Below are 21,913 nucleotides of genomic sequence, written 5' to 3'. Positions count from 1 at the left end.
GAAAACTGAGCCGTGTTAAAGAAACAGGGATCAGTAAACTAAGTTCTGCTGTAGTGTAGAAACACAGGAAGCAGAGACCTTATAAATAATATAATATGAAGAACTGCTATAGCTTTGTGTTAAGTGATGCTCCTCAGGAAGTATGATTACACACACCCAGAACTGAGAGAGAGAGAGAGAGAGAGAGAGAGAGAGAGAGAGAGAGAGAGAGAGAAAGAGAGGGAGAGGGAAGAGAGCAGTCTGAAGTCACTGCAGTACGGTCAGTACTATTACTGATGTAACTGTAATTAATGCTGGGCAGTATACCGGTTCATCTGGTATACCGGAAGGGAATTTAAGACTGTTATGCATGTTTACATGCTGCCACACCACTAGAGGCGCTGCCTGACGAAGAAGCGCATACTAACTAACTAACTAGCCAGTTAGCATAACAAGCTAACGCACATTAAGCTCAGCCCTGTGCAGTCAAACACTTGTCTAGTGCTGTCCTGCCTGGAGAGAAATCAGAACAGCACTTCAACAGTGAGTGAGTGTTTTTATCTGAGTAAAATAGAAAGTACCTATAGCCCTTTTGAATATATTAATACTGTATTTTGAAGGATAATTTTAATGCACACTCATTTGAATTTATTTGTTAACTGGAGAAAAAGAGGAATTGTGGCTGATTTTAACTGTAAAGCCTCTAATAGTTTTAATAATAACATATTGTAAATTGATATTAAACTTGTGTCTTACTTTTGAATTAGAGCTTTTCAGAAATATATCTTTAAATAATTAAACATTGGGTATTTTCAGTCCATTAATAGTGTTTATGGAATTATTTAAAATATTTAGTTTTGTAAAGGAGGCCGTGTTAAATTGGTTTGTCTATTGTTTACATTCTTCAGCAGTTTTTCTGTAATAAAGTCTGATTTCTATATATATTGTGAAATTTTGTGGGATAAAGTAAGCCCAATACTAAAACCTATATATAAGCCCATTTTACATTTTTAATAATAATAATAAAAATATACCATGAAACTGTAAGAACCTTGAAAAATACTGATATGCATTTTTGGCCATACTGCCCAGCACTAAAACTAGGAACATAGTTTAACTAGCCGTTTGGGTGTCCCAAGCATCAATCACGCTCTGTAGGTCTCTCACCCTATAGCTCTGCATGTTATTGATATCACCAGAGTGTACACTGAACAGAGTGCAAGGTGTATGGTGTGATTTGGGACAAGTGTGTAAACGCTAATATATAAAGTGCACTGAGTGAGATCAGATAAATTACAGAAAATTGGAGGCTTTGTAATAACCTCCTGATACCTCGACTTTTGCTTGGTGTGCATTTTTGATTTCTACTTTAATTTTTAGTACATTACAAGTAAATGTTGTCGTTTTTGCAAAAAAACATGTCCTCATAGTGGGACAGTAGTTTATTTTTAACATTTAAAAATTACCCATGCCTTTTGAGATCCGAAGGACCAAATTAGTTCAAAAAAGAGATTTTAACTTTCTACAGTACAAAAATAAAGTAGTTTTAAACATAAAATTCAATGAGAATTTTTACATAGCTCATGCTTCTGTCTGGACTGGCTGTAGAAACTTTTGACTGGGATTCCCGCCATCTTGTTTTCAGTTAGTTGAGTGTAATGTTTGTTATGTGACTTGTATGGGCAGTGTCTCCATATGAGGCCAAAGAGTCAAAGTTTTGTTTTTTTGTCTGTATATGTGGACGCAGAGTTTCAATAGGTTAAACATTACAAAAGTTTGGGGCTCGTAAAAAAAGCCCAGACCAGCCAACGCCTCAATTACGATTACTATTATAATTATTTTTTTAATATAAATTTTATCCCTGTTTTCACCCTTATTTATATTTGCCATCTTTTTCACCCATTCAGCTGCACTCCCCCATCAGTAGCAATGAACCAACACCAGGTGTTGTGCCCTCTCAGACTCTGGCTGCTAATGGCAAGCTGCATGACAGGGATTTGAACCAGCAATCAACAAATTACAGCGGCAATGCCTTAGTCCGAAGACTTGGAGCTCCATGTTTAGTATTATCAGGATGATTTTACATGAGCATGATTTTTTGTTGCCCTACGCGAAGTGCATCACCCATGTGGCTGTAGCGTTGGCAATGTGTGTGGTCCGAACCTCACTTGTGAACCAAACTGTGACATTTATGTACCAATAGTTCAATTGGTCTCTCTTTCTCTTTCTTTCTCTCTCTGCAGGTCGCACTCTGTTAGAGCGGTGCTGTAAGCATTTCTCTGTTGGTGAGGGTGATGAAGATGGTGATGAATCAGAAAGATTTTGCTCTCGGATTCTGGATCTAGGGATTCTGCAGCCCTTCAGTGACTGCTTCAGAGAACCGTCCACAGGAAGTGATGCAGTCTGCAAAGCTACGTTTAATGTAAGAGTTCCTCTCTTGTTCTGTTTCTTTGAAATGATAGGTAATCAATTCACACACCGGCATCATCTAAAATTTAGTTGAAAAAGAATTAGAAACTTTATCAATTTTGTGCTCTATTTTAGAGATCTGTAGCGCACTGGTTAATTCCAAATTGCACAGCTGACACACTTAATTTTGGGCGTGTCAGTGCGTCTTTGGTATCGTGAGGGTGCAAAAAATATGCCTTGCGCAGCTTGAAACATGCAAAAGGGATGTACCTATCCTCTTAATTAATCATGGGTGTGATTTGGGCGTAATGTGAAATAAACCAATGAGTGTGCCAGTTGTCATTCCCTTAACACCAGCAGCTCATTTAAGGAAATAGCAATGTTATTTTATTCTTCATTCTGTTTATTGTTGATGTAAAAGATGTGTGTGTAAGGAGAAGGGTTGTACACTGTTGCGCTGAGTGTGTGCAACGTGCACAGCGCTCCTACGTAGGTTAGATAGGATTAAACAGATGACTGTTGACTGTTGTCAGGGTTTTAATCAGTCAGTGGCGCACCTGTATTTCCCACTTTAAATGCTGTGTGCGCTAGGCATGGAAATAGACTGTTGACAGGGTGTGAGACGATGGGGACCCTTTATGTTTTTGCTGTAACTCATATGTAGGCTATAGGCTCTACACAGAACTGTCATACTTCATGAGGACTCATGAAGGATTTTTGGTACGCTACAGCTAAAACTAAATTCCTCATTTTCCACAGGATATGATGTAATATTTATACATTGGCAAAGGGTTATAATAACCTGTGTCTGTATTTAGAGCGCATTTTACAAAGATGTTAAAAGGCGCCGCAAACTTTACTAAAGCAGGAGTACATAAAAAAACACTAACATGTTGCTATGGCAGCAACAGTAATTAAACATAAAAAAAAAATTCAGTGACTACTAGTTATTAATTGGTTACTGCAGTGCACTACACAAAGTGCTGCACACAGAAACGCAATGCAGGAGGGTTAAGAGCTGCCTCTCACGACTTCGTATCACGTATTTTTTGTGCTCATGTCATACTGTGGATCGAGGAATGTTAAATACCAGCATACCTTTGGAAATGGAACATCCCATCCATCCATAACATAAGAGAGTGCATTCCTAAAAAAAGGGAAGACTTCATGTAAATATCTAGAAAAGGGTATAATTTAGGCTGTATTATAAGAATTATATATGTAGGAATGTCCACAACATTTCAGTGTTAACAAAGGTAGACCTATCAGATTCTGATAATCTAATTGTAGTTTGTAAGTGGTTCACAGGTGGTTATTTTAGATTTCTTGTAAACCTGTCTTAAAATGTAAGGGATACTGAACCTCGGTTGGGCTAGTGGGACGGCTCGAAACGGGCGGCAAAAAATTTCCCTTATTTTTAAATTCAAAACTTGACAGGTATGCAAAAGTAACTATTGCGTTACTTTTGCATACTCTCTAGAGGTTAGATCGGGCCCCAAAAATCCGACCCAGCCTGAGCCCGTGCACGTTCTGCCCGAGCCCGACCCAAACCGAACCATAAATGGCTGTTTTCGGGCTATTTGAATGAGCAAAATATGATCAGAATTATGTTAATTAACACTGTAACATAGAAGCATAGAACTATTATTTAATTAAAATTATTTTTAAGAACAGCTAAACACAGTGCTGCAAGTCAAACTCGGAGGAGTTCACGTGCGAGAGAGAGAGAGAGATAGAGAGAGAGAGAGAGAGATATATTTGCGAGTTCTGGTGTGAGCTACTCACAGTTAAAAGTTCTCTTTTATCTCCTCGTGCTCATATTCTAGTCCCATACATAATTCTGCAGCTCCCTCAGTGTTTTCTGTCGTATTTTGCGGCTAGCGCGAACGCTTACAACACCGCGGACCGCGAGGTGCCGCCGCGCTTGTGCCGAATCCGCTGCTGAACCCGACTCCCGCTTCACGGACAGAATCGGCACAACCTCCGCTGTACAACTGCGGGAGTGAAAACAGCGCTTATAAATAAATGAGTTTAGTTTCACTTTCAGTTTTCGTTATTTTATTTAAAAATAAAATTATAATTAAAAAACAGACGCCTGTTTTTTCGGGAGCCCAACCCGACCCGAGGAATGTGGTAGGAAATCTCGGCCAGGTCAGGTTCGGGCAGAGAATCTAAGCTCTAATACTCTCTCTCTCTCTATTGTGTAACTTAATAGTTACTTTTACTGGTAACTACGTAGTTACTTTTGTAGTGCAGTAACTCAGTTAGTAACTAATTACTTTTTCAAGCTTGGTTCTGGTACATTAGCACACAGACTCCTTTTGCTGATCGACATCACCACTCTAGGAGGAATGAGGGGAAAGAGCGCCATCTACCCACCCAGAGAGAGAAAAACCACCTGTGCTCTCTCAGGGGAGAGAGCAGCTGATGGCAAGCTGCATGACCTGGATTCAAACCAGCGATCTCCTGATTATAGTAGCAGTGAGCACCAGTTATATTAGCATGTTTATTGTGATTTTCATGTCAGTGTTTCTTTAAGATCTGCTTATTTCTGCTGAGTTTGTGACGTCCCTAGCAGTGTGTTAATGAGCAAAGCAGAGGGAGTAGAGTCTGCTGCTGCTGCTAAAGAAAATCACTAAATTTAAAAGTGTTTTCTCACATCATCTAACACTTCATTAAACACCTCACAAAGTCTGCACTGAGAAGAGAGTGACAGAGAGAGAAAAAGAGAGAGAGAGAAAGAGAGTAAGGCACTTACTAACCCAGTGTAAAATGTAACGTGAATTTATTTTTAGATCCTTAATCATTAAAAGTCCAGGTAAAATAGTTGTTTTGCTCGTCATATTCTAGTATTCCTACAGCAATACAGTAATACATTATACTGCAGAGGTTTTTGGACATGTCTTCTAATAAATGCATTCAGCTACTTTGAGTTGCACCCATTATTGATGCATGATACAGCTTGTCTAGTCCCTATAGAGAAGTACTGCCGGTAGAATAGGAATCTATTAGGCTGGTGCCTAATACCAGATGTCAAATCCTTGCAAAAGTATTTTGTTAATACTTTTGATTCCACAAGAAACAGCAAATGAGCAATACTTTTGTCCACATAGTGCACAGAAAAAAATATGAGTAAAATTTAAAAGTTTTCAAATTTTCTGCATTTGCTTTTTTTAAGCCAATTTAATTTCAGATAAATTTAAGTAACTTCAACTCGGTTTCAAGACTTAAATGTTACACAGAGTAAGCAAGTAAACTGAACTTCAGTCAATCCTTTTTTTTTTAGTAAACTTTACTTAATTTATTTTTTCTGAATCAATTCTTTCTTTTAGTAAACTTTACTTCATTTCTGCATACAATATAACCTGATTACAATTACTTAATTTATACAATATTACTCAAAAAATGTATGAAACATAGTATATTATGATTCCTGAAATTTAAATATTTTTAGTTAAAACACACATTCGAATATTTACAAAATCTCAAACATTTATTTTGTAAACAGACCAAGTTTCACTGTCTCAACACATGGATGACATGTAATATTTTTTGTTTTATATAAAGTATACTAAAAAGAATGTATTACATGCCATCCATGTGTTGAGACAGTGTAATAGGTGTGTTTTAACAAAAAAATATTTAAATTTCAGGAATTATAATATGTTATATGTCATAAATTATTAGAGTAATATTGTATAAATGAAGTAATTGTAATTACATTACATTACATTACATTACATTTGGCAGACGCTTTTGTCCAAAGCGACTTACAATAGTCAAGTCAAGTAATTAGGTAATATTGTATGCAGAAATTAAGTAAAGTTTACTAAAAGAAAGGATTGACTGAGGTTCAGTTCATGTATTTACTCTATGTAACATTCTTGAAATGTCTTGAAACCGAGTTGAAGTTACTTAAATTGATCTGAAATTAAATTTATTTAAAATAAGAAAACGCAGAAAGTTGCAAAACGTTTTTTAATTAAATTTTACTAATTTTTGGGCCCTATTATACACCTTACACCTGGGGCGTCACAATGCTCACTGCTATCTTACAACCCACCAGCAGTCTATTTTCACGCTTTTCACCTGCACTGTTTAAATAGCGCCAGAGTTTAGGAATATATCTATGCCGATGGGCATGGTGGTCTGAATGTGAGGTGTGTTCAGGTAAATTTCTGGGCTATTGCTATCTTGGCAACAGAAAACACAAGTGCACCACTGGCTGATTTAAACCCGGACAACAGTCAACAGTCCAAAGGTCCATATCTATCTTAGCTAGGCAGGTGTTTTGTGCACTCTAAGCCGCTCGTAACATACAAACGGATGTGCTGCAACGTGCAAACCCCACTTTTACATCAACAGTAAACAGAATAAAGAATAAAATAATATTGCTGTTTCCATGAATGAGCTGCTTGCGCACTTCACAGCATAAACTTGCAGGTCAGTGTCCTCTGCTGAGAAGCCCAGAAGTGCTGCACAGTTAAAATAACAATCTGCCAAAGTCAGCGCTCACCTGGATTTTAAATGGAAAGGCAAGTGACACATTGATTTGTTTATTTCACATTACACCTCAAAACACACCCAAGGTGTATATTTCACACGCTCACGATACCAAAGAAACACTTAATGCACATTAATCCAACTGCAAGATCACTAAAATAAGCCCAGTGTGATTTGGAATTTTTACAGTGTGGTTAAATAGTTTCAGACAAAGTTTCACCTGTGAATAAACAGCTCACACAAACACATGGTATTCAGGTACATTGCTAACTCCTCCAAGAGAAATGTGATTGATAATGATGATGATGATGATGATAATAATGATGAAGGGGCAGATATGTCTGACCTACTTACAGACGCAGACAGCCTAGACATTACAATACCATCTGATCCTGCTGGACTGTGGCCAGCCTCGACTGTGTGTGTGTGTGTGTGTGTGTGTGTGTGTGTGTGTGTGTGTGTGTGTGTGTGTGAGTGTGTGTGTGTATGTGTGTGTGGTCATAAATTACATTTTTTGATTATCAGTTTCTCCTAATGTGACAGAACACAGATGGATGGGCGTGGTGGTTTCCATCGCAACAGATTATCAGTGATGACATCATGCTTCTGTATCTGTCAGTCATGTGACTTTTACAATCTTTCTCTCTCTCTTTATCTGTTTCTCTCTCTCTCTCTCACACACACACACACACATATACAAATACACACTCTGTCTTTCTCTCTCTTTCTCTCTCTTTCTCTCTCTTTTGCTCAGTCAGAGAGGATTTGTGTGTGAACAGATGAACGTAGCACTGATTACTTTAATTACACACACACAAACACACACACACACACACACACACACACACACACTGCATGGTGGTGTGATGAGCATATATGAACATAATGTTTATTTCGCACACACCAACACATATCTAAAATAAATTAAATATTAAATTATGACACACACACACACACACACACAAAAAGCACACACACACACAACATACGCACACATGCACACAACACACACAGTCACTTCTGTCTGTGTAGGACATCTGCTAACCCGAGTTACATAATAGCTGCACATGCCCTACCACTACTTCTACTGACACACACACACACAGCTCTGCCATCCACTGGCCTTTTATACATTTTAAATATATCACATCATATTCTCCTTCATAGTCCATAGTTTGTTGTTTTGTTTACTAAAAGGAAGTTTCACCCAAAAAGATAATAATAATATTTACTATAAACTGATCTGTCTTAGTGTGTGTTTACCGTGTGTACACCAAGCATTCTTGATATTTGTTGTCTTATAATTCATATTTATATTAATATATACCGTATGTTTTGCACTATAAGGCACACTTAAAATCCTATAATTTTCCCAAAAATTGTCAGTGCGCCTTAGAAATGAATTCTAATCAGGTTGTAAGGAGCAGTAAAGCCACTCTGCTGAAGTACAGCGTCATACAAGAGTTTCAGTTTAGTTCTCCAGCAGTATTAGCTTTAGCCGCTAACCGCTAGCACTTTTGCTGTTCAGATGTGAGTATTATATTCCTGTAGCCTGCTGCTAACCCCGACTAGGACTACTGGATCAGCATTAGCATTACCCCTAACCTTCGTACTGTGGTCTGCGTGTTTACCTGACAATTATTTAATTGGAAATTCATTCTGGATTTTCATTTTATTAATAATTTATGCTGGATATATTTTAGATAGTTAATACTGAATGTTTCGTGCTTAATATTCACTCTATTTAAACATTTATCTTCATTATCTAACATTTAACATTTACATTCTAGATGTGAATCTGTATTAAAACCTTATTCTGGATAATAATTGTTTTATAATCTCAATTAGTTTTATTGTTATAAATCTACAATCATTCTTGTATCTAGTATGTCTAGAAAAGTGTCTGTGAATCCTGCTGTTTATTAATAGAAGCTGCTGATCAGTCACACGTATAATGGCACAGTGTGTGTGTTGTCCTGAGGCCGTCTCAGCACGGGATTACTCACAGTGCATGATTTCAGCCTGCGAAAGGGAGTGTGTGTGTGTGTGTGTGTGTGTGTGTGTGTGTTGTTGCTCAGTCCAGAGTAATGCAGCAGAACTGAAGGCTGTATTGAGTGGGTGGTGAATGTGTGTATTGTCTGAGGCAGTGGCTGCTCCCTGCACAGCGCTCAGTTATTGTATTAGTGTCTTATACTATTACAGATGTTTACAGTGCAGCGGATTAACGTCAGGGTTATTTTCTGCTCTTCAAATCAATGACCTTCTACATTTACCTTCCTGCTTTCAGGCTTTCTTTCAGACCAGCCTGCAGCCACATACAGTATTTTACAGACTATAAGGTGCACCGGATTATAAGGCGCATTAACAGAAACAAAACAGTAAGATAAGTCAAACTTTATTTAACTTATTAACAAAACTCTCAACATTGTTCAATACAAAACAGTACACTCACTTTTTCAGTTCAATCCTCTTCAACAAATCCATCAAATTCTTTATCTTCACTGTCTGAGTTTAACGGTTATGCGATTTTAGCATCAAACTTGCCCGGGTCACAGATAGTGGCATAACTCGCCCGGCATTGCCTCCCTCTCTTGAAACACTTCAGCTCCCACCTTAGATAAACACTTAAACCTTATTCTCACAAAAAAATACAGTAAGCTTGTATTCTTGAAATTCTTCAGCACTAAGGCTGGAGCCTTAGCAGCTAGCAGTTAGCGGCTAATGCCACCCGACAGCGCTACACTGAGGAACCCTGAGTGTTACGGTAAGCCAGGGTGATATTAGTTAGCGGTTTGTCCCACGTAGCTTGTTTTAACACAGTAAACATGCAGCCTACAGTCTGATATACTCGCCTCTGAACGACATAAGAGCAAGCGCTTAGCGCAGTTAGCGGCTAATGCTAATACTGCTCCACTAGTGTAAGCCGGGGTTAGCACCAGGCAATAGTCTGATAAAACTTGCCTCTGAATGGGGAAATAGCGGTTAGAGGCTAATGCTAATGCTAATGCTACTACAGCCCTGGTGCTGGAGAACTAAACTGAAACCCCTGTATAATTCTGTATACCCTGTATTTTTCAGCTGAGTGGCTTTACTGCCCCTTATTATCTAATAAATTATTAATAAAAAATTATCTGATAAAATTCGTACATAAGACGCATTGACGATTTTTGGGAAAATGAAAGAATTTTATGTGCACCTTATAGTGTGAAAAATGCGGCAAGTTTGTTATATCCACAGGTACTCCAAAGCTTCCAAAAAATGATATTTTTCCTCCCAAAATTATAATTCATGCCATAATTCATAAACAGAAGCATTATGAATGTGTTTTAATCTGATTTAAAGCACACAGAGTGGGTGACAGACTGACCCCAGGTCAGATACTGAGTCTGAGGCTGTGTATAACCGGGTATAAGAGCAGAGTATATGACAGGCAGAGCGTGGGTGCGACCCCCTGATTCCATCTGACAGAATGGGGTCTGAGACGGCCTGGAATTAGCTCAGCCTCATCCATCATACAGCGTTAGCACCCACAGCCAGCAGCAGCTCCAACACAAAGCAGAAACCTCATCAACATGTAATAATAATAAATAGATCATAATAAATAAAGCTGGGTTTATTAGACTGTACTGGAGAAACACTGCTCCTGAAGGGAAGACAAGTATTAATGCTACTTTACTGACACAGATACTCTAGTTACTCTAGTTCCTGTAGAGAAGTACTGCCAATAGAATAGGACTCTCTCTGTAGCAGATCAACAAACATGAATGAAACCATGGCTAATGAAGGAATGAACTTTTTAGTCATTCCAGAGAGACCAATTGTATTTCACATCTTTAAAGGATGTTTAAAGAGAAGGGCGGAAGCATAAGAAGGGCATCTATTGCATGACATGGTGGCTGTTCATTTTAAAAGAGGGTGTGGCTAAAACTTAAAGTATAAATGGAAGGAATTTATGAGTTAATGCAGTTTATGAATGGGGATGAGCATTTTAAACCTTGTGACCCGCTGTGTCTTGTGTAACCGAATACAGTTTATTCCATTGTGAGGGATACTTATAGGGCATCACATCACTTGATTTAATCCACTGCTGAGGCACTTCTTCATTAGAGGAGCACCCAACCTAACCACTTCATCATATTTTCTCACTTGTAGGTGAACCCTATTCAGCACAACATACCATTTAGTCTATTAGAAAAAGGGCACATTTTAGGACGCTGTCTAGTAGGGTTGGCATATTATGCACTTCATATGCGCACTCTCCTCTATTGGAAGAGCAAAAACACTTTTATTTAACACTGCAGTTTTACAGGATAATTTTTTAAGTCACTGCCCATATAGGCATTATGTACCTTTATGTGAAATTGTACTTGATTTGTATGTAATAAAAAGCCAGTCAGCACGGTCAGTAAAGAACTTGGTTCCTACTAGCAGGACTCTTGTCAAAGAATCTAGGATTTCATTTTTTCAAACAAAACTCTTGTCTATGTATGTAGATCCGTGCTTTTTCTAACAACAGTTTATTTCAGTGCTGTTGAAGCTCAACATGCTTGTAGCAGAACCCTAACTCATTTACTTGATGGCTCGCTAGCATTATAAGCATCTAAAACTGAGAGGGAGATGGAGAGAAAGGCACTTCTCTAGTGTGCATATTCATGAAGTGCTTGCAAAACAGAGGGCATTCAAGAGCATCATGGCTCCCATCAAAACTCATTTTACCTCTGACTACTCTAAAGTATATTGTATGTCTGGTAAACTGTACTAAACTGCACTCTTCCTTTTACACAATAACACTAAAAAAAAAAAACTCAAATATTGTCATTTAGAGCATTTATTTGCAGAAGATGAGAAATGGCTGAAATAACAAAAAAAATGCAGAGCTTTCAGACCTCAAATAATAATGTAAAGAAAACAAGTTCATATTTATAACGTTTAAGGAGTTTTTTAATCAAAATGTTCATGCATCTTTGCATGTTCTCCTCCACCAGTCTTACACACTGCTTTTGGATAACTTTATGCCACTCCTGGTACAAACATTCAAGCAGTTCAGCTTGGTTTAATGCTTGTGATCATCCATATTCCTCTTTATTATTTATTGAGGTAAGTTCATGTGACATTTTAAAGATCTGGGTGTTTTTAAAGTGAGTGGAGAGATAGTTTTGGGTCTCTATTTACAGAGAAATTGGAATCTAAGTTCAATGCTTTTTAGGAACATTAGCTGAGTCTTGTGCCAAAAAATGTGAATAAATGGTCTGTGCCAGCAGAGGGCACTCTTCCCTTTACACAATAACACTAAAAAAAATATAACCTCACTACTCTCTCTCTCTTCTTGCTCTGCCAGAGTCTGATGATCTCTCTCACTCTCTCTTTCTCTTTCAGAAGGAGCAGTTGTACACATGGGCTCCACTGGGTCAACCTGATGCCAGAACCCCGGGAAAGTTACAAACCCTGTGGCCTCCAACTTCCAGTACAACCCAGGTGTGTGTGTATGTACAGGAGCATCTAAAAAAAATAGAATATCATTGAAAAGTTACTTAATTTCAGTAATTTATTTCAAAATTTCAAAAACTCATATATTATTTAGATGTATTACACACAGAGGGATCTATTTAAAGAGTTTATTTCTTTTATTGTTGATTATTATGGCTTACAGCCAATAAAACCCCAAAAATAAGTGTCTCAGAAAATTGGAATATTACATAAGACCAATTGGTACTTTTAGCAGTGAGGGCAGTGTGTCAAATCCTGCCGGAAAATAATCCACATCTCCATAAAAGTTGTCAGCAGAGGAAAACATGAAGTGCTGTAAGATTTTCTGGGAAAACACTGCACTGACTTTAGACTTGATAAAACACCAGCAGATGACATGACTCTCTGCTGTCTGGAGAAAGGGTGGAGAAGCACCATTAACAATCTCAAAGTAGCTCCACACTTGATTGGTAGAATTCAGAGGCCCTGACATTTAAAACAAGGCACTGAGAGCTTTGAAAGTGCACAGATAGTTTATGAAAAGTAGGATAAGTGAATATACAGCTCTGGAAAAAATATAAGAGACCACTTCAGTTTCTGAATCAGTTTCTCTGATTTTGTATATGTTTGAGTAAAATTAACATTGTTGTTTTTCCAATTAAAAATATTGTCATTTAGAGCATTTATTTGCAGAAAATGAGAAATGACTCAAATAACAAAAAAAAATGCAGAGCTTTCACACCTCAAATAATAATGTAAAGAAAACAAGCTCATATTTATAAAGTTTAAGGAATCAAAATGTTCATGCATCTTGGCATGTTCTCCTCCACTAGTCTTACACACTGCTTTTGGATAACTTTATGCCACTTCTGGTGCAAAAAATCAAGCAGTTCAGCTTGGTTTAATGGCTTGTGATCTTCCTCTTTATTATTTCAGAGGTTTTCAATTTGGTAAAATCTAAGAATCATATTTAAGTGGTCTCTTATTTTTTTCAGACTTTTTTCATACACCTTCATGGATGTTCTATATTTTTAAAAGGATGTCTGCACATATAGATACTTTTATATGTATATAATTATTTTCATTTTTTATCTAAAACTGATTCTAAATGGAATGTCTCTTTCTCTTTGGGAGTACAGGTCATAGAGTAACAGTGCCCTCTGTTGTTGGTTTGTGGATTAGCGTAACTGGCTAATCAAAATACCTTCTAATATCAGGCCTTTTGTGCTGTTTGTCCTGTTAATAATAGCATTCTATTAGATCAGGTTAGATCAGGGGTGTCTAACCATAAACACTAAGTGTCGGTGTGGTTACAGGTTTTTATTCAGGCTAAGCAGAAGCACATGCCCTCAGTTGTTTAAACAAATGGAATCTGGTGTACTGTTTGTTTTATTGTTTAAAATGAAAGCCTGCAGTCATACACCAGCCATTTGCGAACAAGATTTGACACCCCTGTTCTAGACTAAACACTAGAAACAGGCCTCAAGACGCATTCTTGCACACACAACTCATTAAGTATTCGAGGCATTTTGGGGCCCCAAGAAAAAAAATGGCCAAAAAAGAGTTGCACCAACTGTTCTGGTTCATTCCTAGCATTGACTGTCAGACAGGTATCAAACATAAACATTACCTATAGATTTTGTAGCTAGCCTACCTGCTGCTAAATTACACCATTTGTATAAGGCATGCAGGGATAATTAATCCAGTGTAAATGATCACTTCTGTCGTGTTTTTTTCTTTTATTTCTCTTTATTTCTCTCCTGTATTTTCTGGCTTCGTGATTACTGACGTTAAATATTTTACCAGCTGCAGGAAGGACGAATCTGGCTGGCTGCTACTGGCAGCAGCAAGTTGAAAAAACTGAGCTTTTTAAAAACATTTTCAGCCTGTTTGAAGGAGCGAAATCATATCAGAATGATGTTAATTAACACTGCAACACTGAAGAAGCATAAACCTATTATTTAAGAAAAATGTTTTTTTTAAGAACAGCTACAAGTTAAATATTTAAAATAAATGTAGCATTAAAAAACAGATGCCTATGTCACAGACTTTTATCTTGTGCCCAACTCGACCTGGCCCGAGGAAAGTGGTGGGAAATCTCGGCTTGACCCGAGTTCACAGTGCCAGGCCAATTGTCCCACCCACTCAGATGCTCCTCAACCTCCACTGTATATCCCCCATTACTAGTGATGCCACAACACAAGGAGGGTGAAGACCAGCACATGCCTCCTCTGATACACGTGAAGTCAGCCACCACCACTTTTTGAACTGCTGAGAGGAAAGCGCAGAGACTTACCCTGCGTTCACACTGGAAAGCGACAAAGTGACAGCCGACCATTCATTTCCTATGGCAGGGCGCGATTTGTCGCCGCGACACGCGAGAGGCGACAAGCGACAAAGCGACAGAGCGACAAGCGACACGGAGATGAATTTTTCTCAACTTTATGCAAATTAATTATGACGCGGTGAAGCGACATTCTAACCCGATTGGCTCCTATCTTTTCTTTGGACCAATCACAAACAAGGCGGTTCGACGTCCTCAAGCTCCTGCTCTCTGAATTTCTAGTTTCTTTCCTGGTTCATTCTGTTGAATGGGGTGGACCCACATCAATCTGTGGGAACGGCTGCGTTTTCAGCGCAGTTAAATCACAGAAACGCCCAAGAGTCCAGCAAGTTTTGGAGTTATAACTAGAATAAAGTGGCCAAGCGATTCCTTTTTTGTGCCTTTTTTCTTGTCGGAGGCTGGACCATGATAAACGCGGGCGTTGAGCTTGACACGCCCACAAGCGACAAACGCTGGGCGACACAAGCGACTCGTCACGTTCCAGTGTGAACGCAGGGTTAGTCCTGATACATCAGGTCAGGTCTTAAGTGTTTGGTCAAGAGTCCAGGTCACAAAAGTTCAGCTAACTCTAAATAGTTGAGTATTGTTTAGAAATATTCAATTTTATGTAAAACAGACTTAAATCATTTGATTTCAAACAACATGTGGGTTTACAGTGAAGTCTCAAGTCTTAAAAAAATAAAAGTCTCATGTCTCTGGGAATAAGCTTTCTGTCGTCTGCTCTTTCCAGTCCGCTGAAGTCTGAAGTCTCAGTGTGTGCGACTCGAATTAAAATCGAAAACTCGAGTCACCATCTTTGATTTAAAGTGGCCTTCTTCATAGTACTCCCCTCAACCATGTTAGAGACAGATTACAGAATTGAACCATGGCTTTTACTTTGACTGGAACCCCTGACTCTTGGACTTGTGTTGGCCTAGTGTTAGACTCAACCGACTCTTTTATAAGGGGGATATTTAAGGTGGATGCTCCCTGATCTTGTCCTCTACTGCAACACTACTGTAGAGGAGACACTCTTTACTTTGTGTAGTAGATTTTGTTGGGAGTGATAGTGCTATCAAGCTTGTGGGTAGAGTCAGACTTGGGGTCTAGGATGTTTTCCCTAAACCTCCCCACCACTCTACACACAAGGGGCTTTGAAGACATTTGAGGCTGTGTGGTGGTTCAGAATTGGCCCGTTCCCCCGACTTCCCCAGACTCCGCGGCCCGCCTTTCAGGAGCCCCTTGGAGACACAACAACTTCTGGCGTCTAGACTCTCTGGACTTCTGTGACCCAAACTGCTGGACCATGTGTGTGTGCGTGTTTAGTTTTCCATACTGATTGTGGCCGTGCCTTTTATTCCTCCGTGCTCACCCTCTCCCCATTATCCGGAAAAGCAGGGGGGAGATTTTTCCCCCCATCAGCCAAACTGCTTTTATTGGCTTGTGGGACACCGCATGCATGCCTGGCCTGTGTTATTGGAAAGCACGTCCCAAGCCCTACCTTCTCAATCACTCACTTACACACACACACACACATATGTAGAAACACCGCATTATATTGTCATAGTTGCTTTGGCTTTCTTAGACACGAGTATCCCTAACATTCTAAAAACATTCATTCCTTTTTTAAACTAACTATCATTTTTTTTTAGTCACCATTACTATCTTTCACATCCTTAAAATCAAAAATGTTTTATCAAAAGGTCAAAAGGCATCTAAACTTCCAAATTTCTTAAAGGTCTTTTTTAAAAGGATCTCTGCAGTTTTTGCTTGATTTACAAGTAGATCCAATTACCCACTGTTATAACCTATAGCCCTAATGGGAAAATACTATATAACCTCAGTTCTATATACACTATACTGTACATATGTACATTGCCATTCATAGTTGGTACACACCTTCTCATTCAGTGTTTTTATTTAAATAAAAAAATGTCCATACATTGTAAATGAAGAGTGAAGTGATCCAGACTATGAAGGAACACATAAAGAATCCTGTAGTAACTTAAAAGTGTTAAACAAACCAAAATACTCTGTGAAGCATTTAGGAGCTCTTATCTATGGTGCTGTTAGCTTGGGGTTTCTGAGGCTGGTAACACTGATAAACTTATCCTGTGCAACAGAGGAAACTCTTGCTCTTCCTTTCCTGGAGTGGCCCTGATGAGAGCCAGTTTCATCATAATGTTTTTCAAGCAACTGCACTTGAGGATACTTTCAAAGTTTCACATTGACGGATCTTCATTTGTTCTTCATAAGAACATTAATTAAATAGGGCTGTTCACTGTATACCAACTTTACCTCTTCACAACTTTACAACTGATGCTCTCAAATGAACTCTTGACGAGATCAGCACAGCTGTTAACTGAAAGCCATTCCAGGTGAATCTACCTCATACAACCCACTGAGAAAATGCAGAGATGTGCAAAGCTGTTTTTTATCATTTAAAAATGATAAAAAAATGACGTTTGTACAAACTTTTCACTGATACTGTATATAGCACCAAAACATTGTACCTCCATTTTTGCAATATAATAGAAGCAACAGAAATGTTATAAGATAACTTACTCATATTAACTTTTACTGTATGTTAAGAAAGATTTTTCCTTCTTATATAAAGTTGCCATTTTGTGCGACAGTGACAAACAGGGGTTGGACAATGAAACTGAAACACCTGTCATTTTAGTGTGGGAGGTTTCATGGCTAAATTGGAGCTGCCTGGTGGCCAATCTTCATTAATTGCACATTGCACCAGTAAGAGCAGTGTGAAGGTTCAATTAGCAGGGTAAGAGCACAGTTTTGCTCAAAATATTGCAATGCACACTATAACATTATGGGTGACATACCAGAGTTCAAAAGAGGACAAATTGTTGGTGCACGTCTTGCTGGCGCATCTGTGACCAAGACAGCAAGTCTTTGTGATGCATCAAGAGCCACGGTATCCAGGGTAATGTCAGCATACCACCAAGAAGGACCAACCACATCCAACAGGATTAACTGTGGACGCAAGAGGAAGCTGTCTGAAAGGGATTGCATCCAAAAAACATAAAACCACGGCTGCCCAAATCACGGCGGAGTTCAATGTGCACCTCAACTCTCCTGTTTCCACCAGAACTGTCCGTCACCACAATAAATTATTGTAGTCTAAAACCAGGTGTTTCAGTTTCATTGTCCAACCCTTGTATGTCATCAATTAATTTTGGAGTGGGTAGATGACGCTCTCTCACCCAACCAAACTTTTAATACAGAATGTTAATGAATTCATTCAATTAATATTAATGTAATTGTTCACTTAATGTTGCTTTTTAATTAATTATGTGATTGTGTGATTACCTTCATACCATATAAAGGCAAATGACACTAATTTATCAAAATAAGCAAAACAATGTTTTCTGAAAAAACATAACCTGTAATTTGCTATTGTGTTTAAGAATTCTCTGTTCGTGTGTCTCATCTGTTCTGATTATATATTTTTAAATCTGTATTCTCTGTAGAATGAAGCCTCTTTGGGACCCGGAGTCGGTTCAGATGGGAATTCCGTATCAGTTGAGCACCTGGAGTTAACTATCAGCGAGTTACGAGAGAAGATACGGCAGCTGGAGAAAGAGAATGGACCTGCGAGTATACTGGAGGAGAGAGTGATGGGAAAGCCGGAGAACGAGCTGAGCCTGAGTCTTGGACATGCGCTCTGTAAAGCCAATGGACAGAAGTCTGTTTCTGAAGCCAAATCTGTCCAAACATCTCCTGTCAAGGAGGCCTTAAATTTCTCAGTGCCTTTTCCCAGCCAGCCTCGGACTACCGCTGATGGTGCCACTTCACCAATAGCACAAGCCTATACCTGCACCTGCCAAAGACCTCTGCCACTTCCTGCTCCCCCGCCTCCTCCCCCTGTGCTGTCAGGTCCAGGTGTGTCCTCAGCCCCACCCCCTCCACCTCCTCCACCTCCACCACCACCAGGCCTGATTGGTCCAGCCATATCCTCAGGGCCACCGCCTCCTCCACCACCTCCACCTTTGGCGCCTGGTGTGTCAGTACCACCACCACCACCGCCACCACCTTTACCTGGGCAAAGTCTATGCCCTCCTCCCCCACCTCCACCACTTCCTCCAGGCTGTGGACTCCCACCTCCACCACCTCCACCACTTCCTCCAGGCTGTGGACTCCCACCTCCACCACCTCCACCACTTCCTCCAGGCTGTGGACCCCCACCTCCTCCTCCGCCTCCAGGTTTCGCATCCCTACCTCCACCCCCAGATCTCGGAGGCCCCCCTGCACCCCCTGCCGGGTTGATGGGGTCGCTGGGCATGGCTCAGGAAGCTGCCGCTTTAAAGGCGGTCATAGAACCTCCTCGACCCATGAAGCCTCTATACTGGACCAGGATACAGCTGCATGCCAAAAAGTAATCAGATGGATCATTGAGTGTATATGATGTGTGTGTACATGTGTGTAAGCGTGTTTGTGTGTGTGTGTTCTAAAACAGAGAGTTTGTGTTCTTATGCTGTTATTATTATGTCTTTAATATACAGTACAATTTCATGGAAGTGCAGTATGTGATGTAGGGGTACACTACATGTCCAAATATTTGTGGACACCCATTCTTCTGAATACATTTAGTTACTTTAAGTTGCACTCTAGCTTGTAGAGAGTATTGGCGTAGTGCAGGGGTCAGCAATAGGCAATACGCAAGCATGAAACATCTGGCCTGTGAGGTTGTTTGAACTATAATGAACGATAATGAAAAAATATATAAAAACAAAATGCTTCTCTGGCTGAACTTTAGTGTACATTCCTCCCCTGTCTCTCTGCGGCGCTCAGCATGACTTTAGTTTCTGCCCGTTCTCGTTTTTCCGCCCGTTTTTGGGCTTCCTATCTCCTTATAAGGGCGTTTTTTTTTATAAATAAAATGTATTTAGTCCTTTTTTTGGATTTATCTGCTTTGAGATCTACTATTTCGCAATTGGGTTCAACAACCCTCTGGGCTGGAGAGCTACTAGTCTGTAGCACTCCATCCCATTACACTTTATTTTCCAAAACAGAATTTTTTTTGGTGGCCCACCACGTAATGGCTTGGGAAATATCTGGCCCGCAGCCAAACTTAATTTCCAACCCCTGGGGTAGTGGTTAGCATATTTGACTCTCAGGTCCTGGGTTCAAGTCCCTGTCTGGGTGGTGTTTCCATGTTCTCCCTGGGAGTAAACTCTGCATGGGTTTCCTCCCACAGTCCACATTTTTGCCAGTTGAATAGGAGGCTCTAGAGCAGGTAAACACGACACATGACTTAATGGTTAGCATGTTTGACTCTCAGGTCCTGGGTTCAAGTCCCTGTCTGGGTGGTGTTTCCATGTTCTCCCTGGGAGTAAACCCTGCATGGGTTTACTCCCATAACTCTAGTTTCCTTCCCACAGTCCACATTTTTGCCAGTTAAATAGGAGGCTCTAGAGCAGGTTAACACGACACATGACTTAATGGTTAGCATGTTGGGTGGCGTTTTAGCGTTCTCCACGTTCCTTCCACTCCAGGCTCCTCCCACAGTCCATGTTTTTGCCAATAAAATAGGAGTCCTTAGAGCAGATAAACACAACATGTGACTTGGTGGTTAGATCATTGAACCATCTGGTGTCCCAATATATTTGTCCAGTATAGTGTATTATTATCAATCTATTTCTATATTGACATGTTGTACAATGTACTAGGAAGGGCAAAATATTTATCTAATATCTCTAAATAACATAAGGGAATTTCTCTAATTTTGCTGCAGAGAGCCAAACACTCAGCTGGTGTGGGAGAAGGTGGAGGAGCCGCATGTAGATTTTGAGGAGTTTGTGGAGCTGTTTGCCAAAAGTGCAGTAAAAGAGAAGAAGAAGCCCATCTCAGACACCATCACCAAGTCGAAGGCCAAACAGGTAAGATTAATGATGCTTTTTATTTACCTCAGAAATCAGATTTCAAAGTTGGGTTATGATATTATACAGGTCCCTATCTGATACCCTTAAGAGTTGATTAATAACCATTAATAAACACCATTGTACACTATTTAAAACCCTTTATAAAGGAGCCTTATTTTTTCCTTAGCCTTAATTAACCCTTAGCCTTAAGTAACCCTTAGCCTTAATTAACCTTATACAAGGTTAATTAATAACCATTAATAAACTCCTTTGTACACTATTTAAAACCCTTTATAAAGGAGCCTTATTTTACCTTAGCCTTAATTAACCCTTAGCCTTAATTAACCTTATAAGATTTTAATTAATAACCATTAATAAACTCCTTTGTAAACTATTTAAAACCCTTTATAAAGGAGCTTTATTTTACCTTACCCTTAATTAACCCATAGCCTTATTTAACCCTTAGCCTTAATTAACCCTATACAAGGTTAATTCATAACCATTAATAAACTCTTTTGTAAACTATTTAAAACCCTTTATAAAGGAGTCTTATTTTACCTTAGCCTTAATTAACCCTATATGAGGTTAATTAATAACCATTAATAAACTCCTTTGTAAACTATTTAAAATCCTGTATAAAGGAGTCTTATTTTACCTTAGCCTTATTTAACTCTTAGCCTTAATTAACCCTTATGCTTAATTAACTCTACAAGAGGTTAATTAATAACCATTAATAAACTCCTTTGTAAACAATTTAAAACCCTTTATAAAGTAGCCTTATTTTACCTTAGCCTTAATTAAACCTTAGTCTTAATTAAGCCTACAAGATGTTAATTAATAACCAATAATAAACTCCTTTGTAAACTATTTAAAACCCTTTATAAAGGAGCCTTATATTACCATACCTTTAATTAACCCATAGCCTTATTTAACCCTATACAAGGTTAATTAGTAACCATTAATAAACTCCTTTGTAAACTATTTAAAACCCTTCATAAAGGAGCCTTATTTGACCTTATCCTTAATTAACCCTATACAAGGTTAATTAATAACCATTAATAAACTCCTTTGTAAACTATTTGAAATCCTGTATAAAGGAGTCTTATTTTACCTTAGCCTTAATTAACCCTTAGTCTTAATTAACCCTATAAGATGTTAATTAATAACCATTAATAAACTCCTTTGCAAACTATTGAAACCCTTTATAAAGGAGCCTTATTTTACCTTAGCCTTAATTAACCCTGTACGAAGTTCATTAATAACCATTAGTAAACTCCTATGTAAAAGATTTAAAACCCTTTATAAAGGAGCCTTATTTTACCTTAGCCTTAATTAACCCTTAGCCTTAATT

At 38.8% G+C, this 21,913-nt stretch overlaps 1 protein-coding gene across 1 annotated transcript in view; it reads left to right on the top strand.

Annotated features, from left to right (window-relative positions):
• The window catches only part of fmn2a (formin 2a), an 86,685-nt gene that overhangs the window by 9,156 nt on the left and 55,616 nt on the right, over positions 1 to 21,913 (top strand). The window contains exons 3-6 of the mRNA XM_049463870.1: positions 2,223 to 2,401; positions 12,268 to 12,366; positions 18,172 to 19,076; positions 20,436 to 20,580. Of these exons, the coding sequence (XP_049319827.1) occupies positions 2,223 to 2,401; positions 12,268 to 12,366; positions 18,172 to 19,076; positions 20,436 to 20,580 (1,328 nt within the window). The remainder of the gene's footprint in view (positions 1 to 2,222; positions 2,402 to 12,267; positions 12,367 to 18,171; positions 19,077 to 20,435; positions 20,581 to 21,913) is intronic.

Source organism: Astyanax mexicanus, chromosome 14, assembly GCF_023375975.1.
Source record: "Astyanax mexicanus isolate ESR-SI-001 chromosome 14, AstMex3_surface, whole genome shotgun sequence".
NCBI classification, from domain to species: Eukaryota; Metazoa; Chordata; class Actinopteri; order Characiformes; family Acestrorhamphidae; genus Astyanax; species Astyanax mexicanus.
Note: the sequence above shows the minus strand (reverse complement) of the source record. Positions and strands in the feature narration are given on the sequence as shown.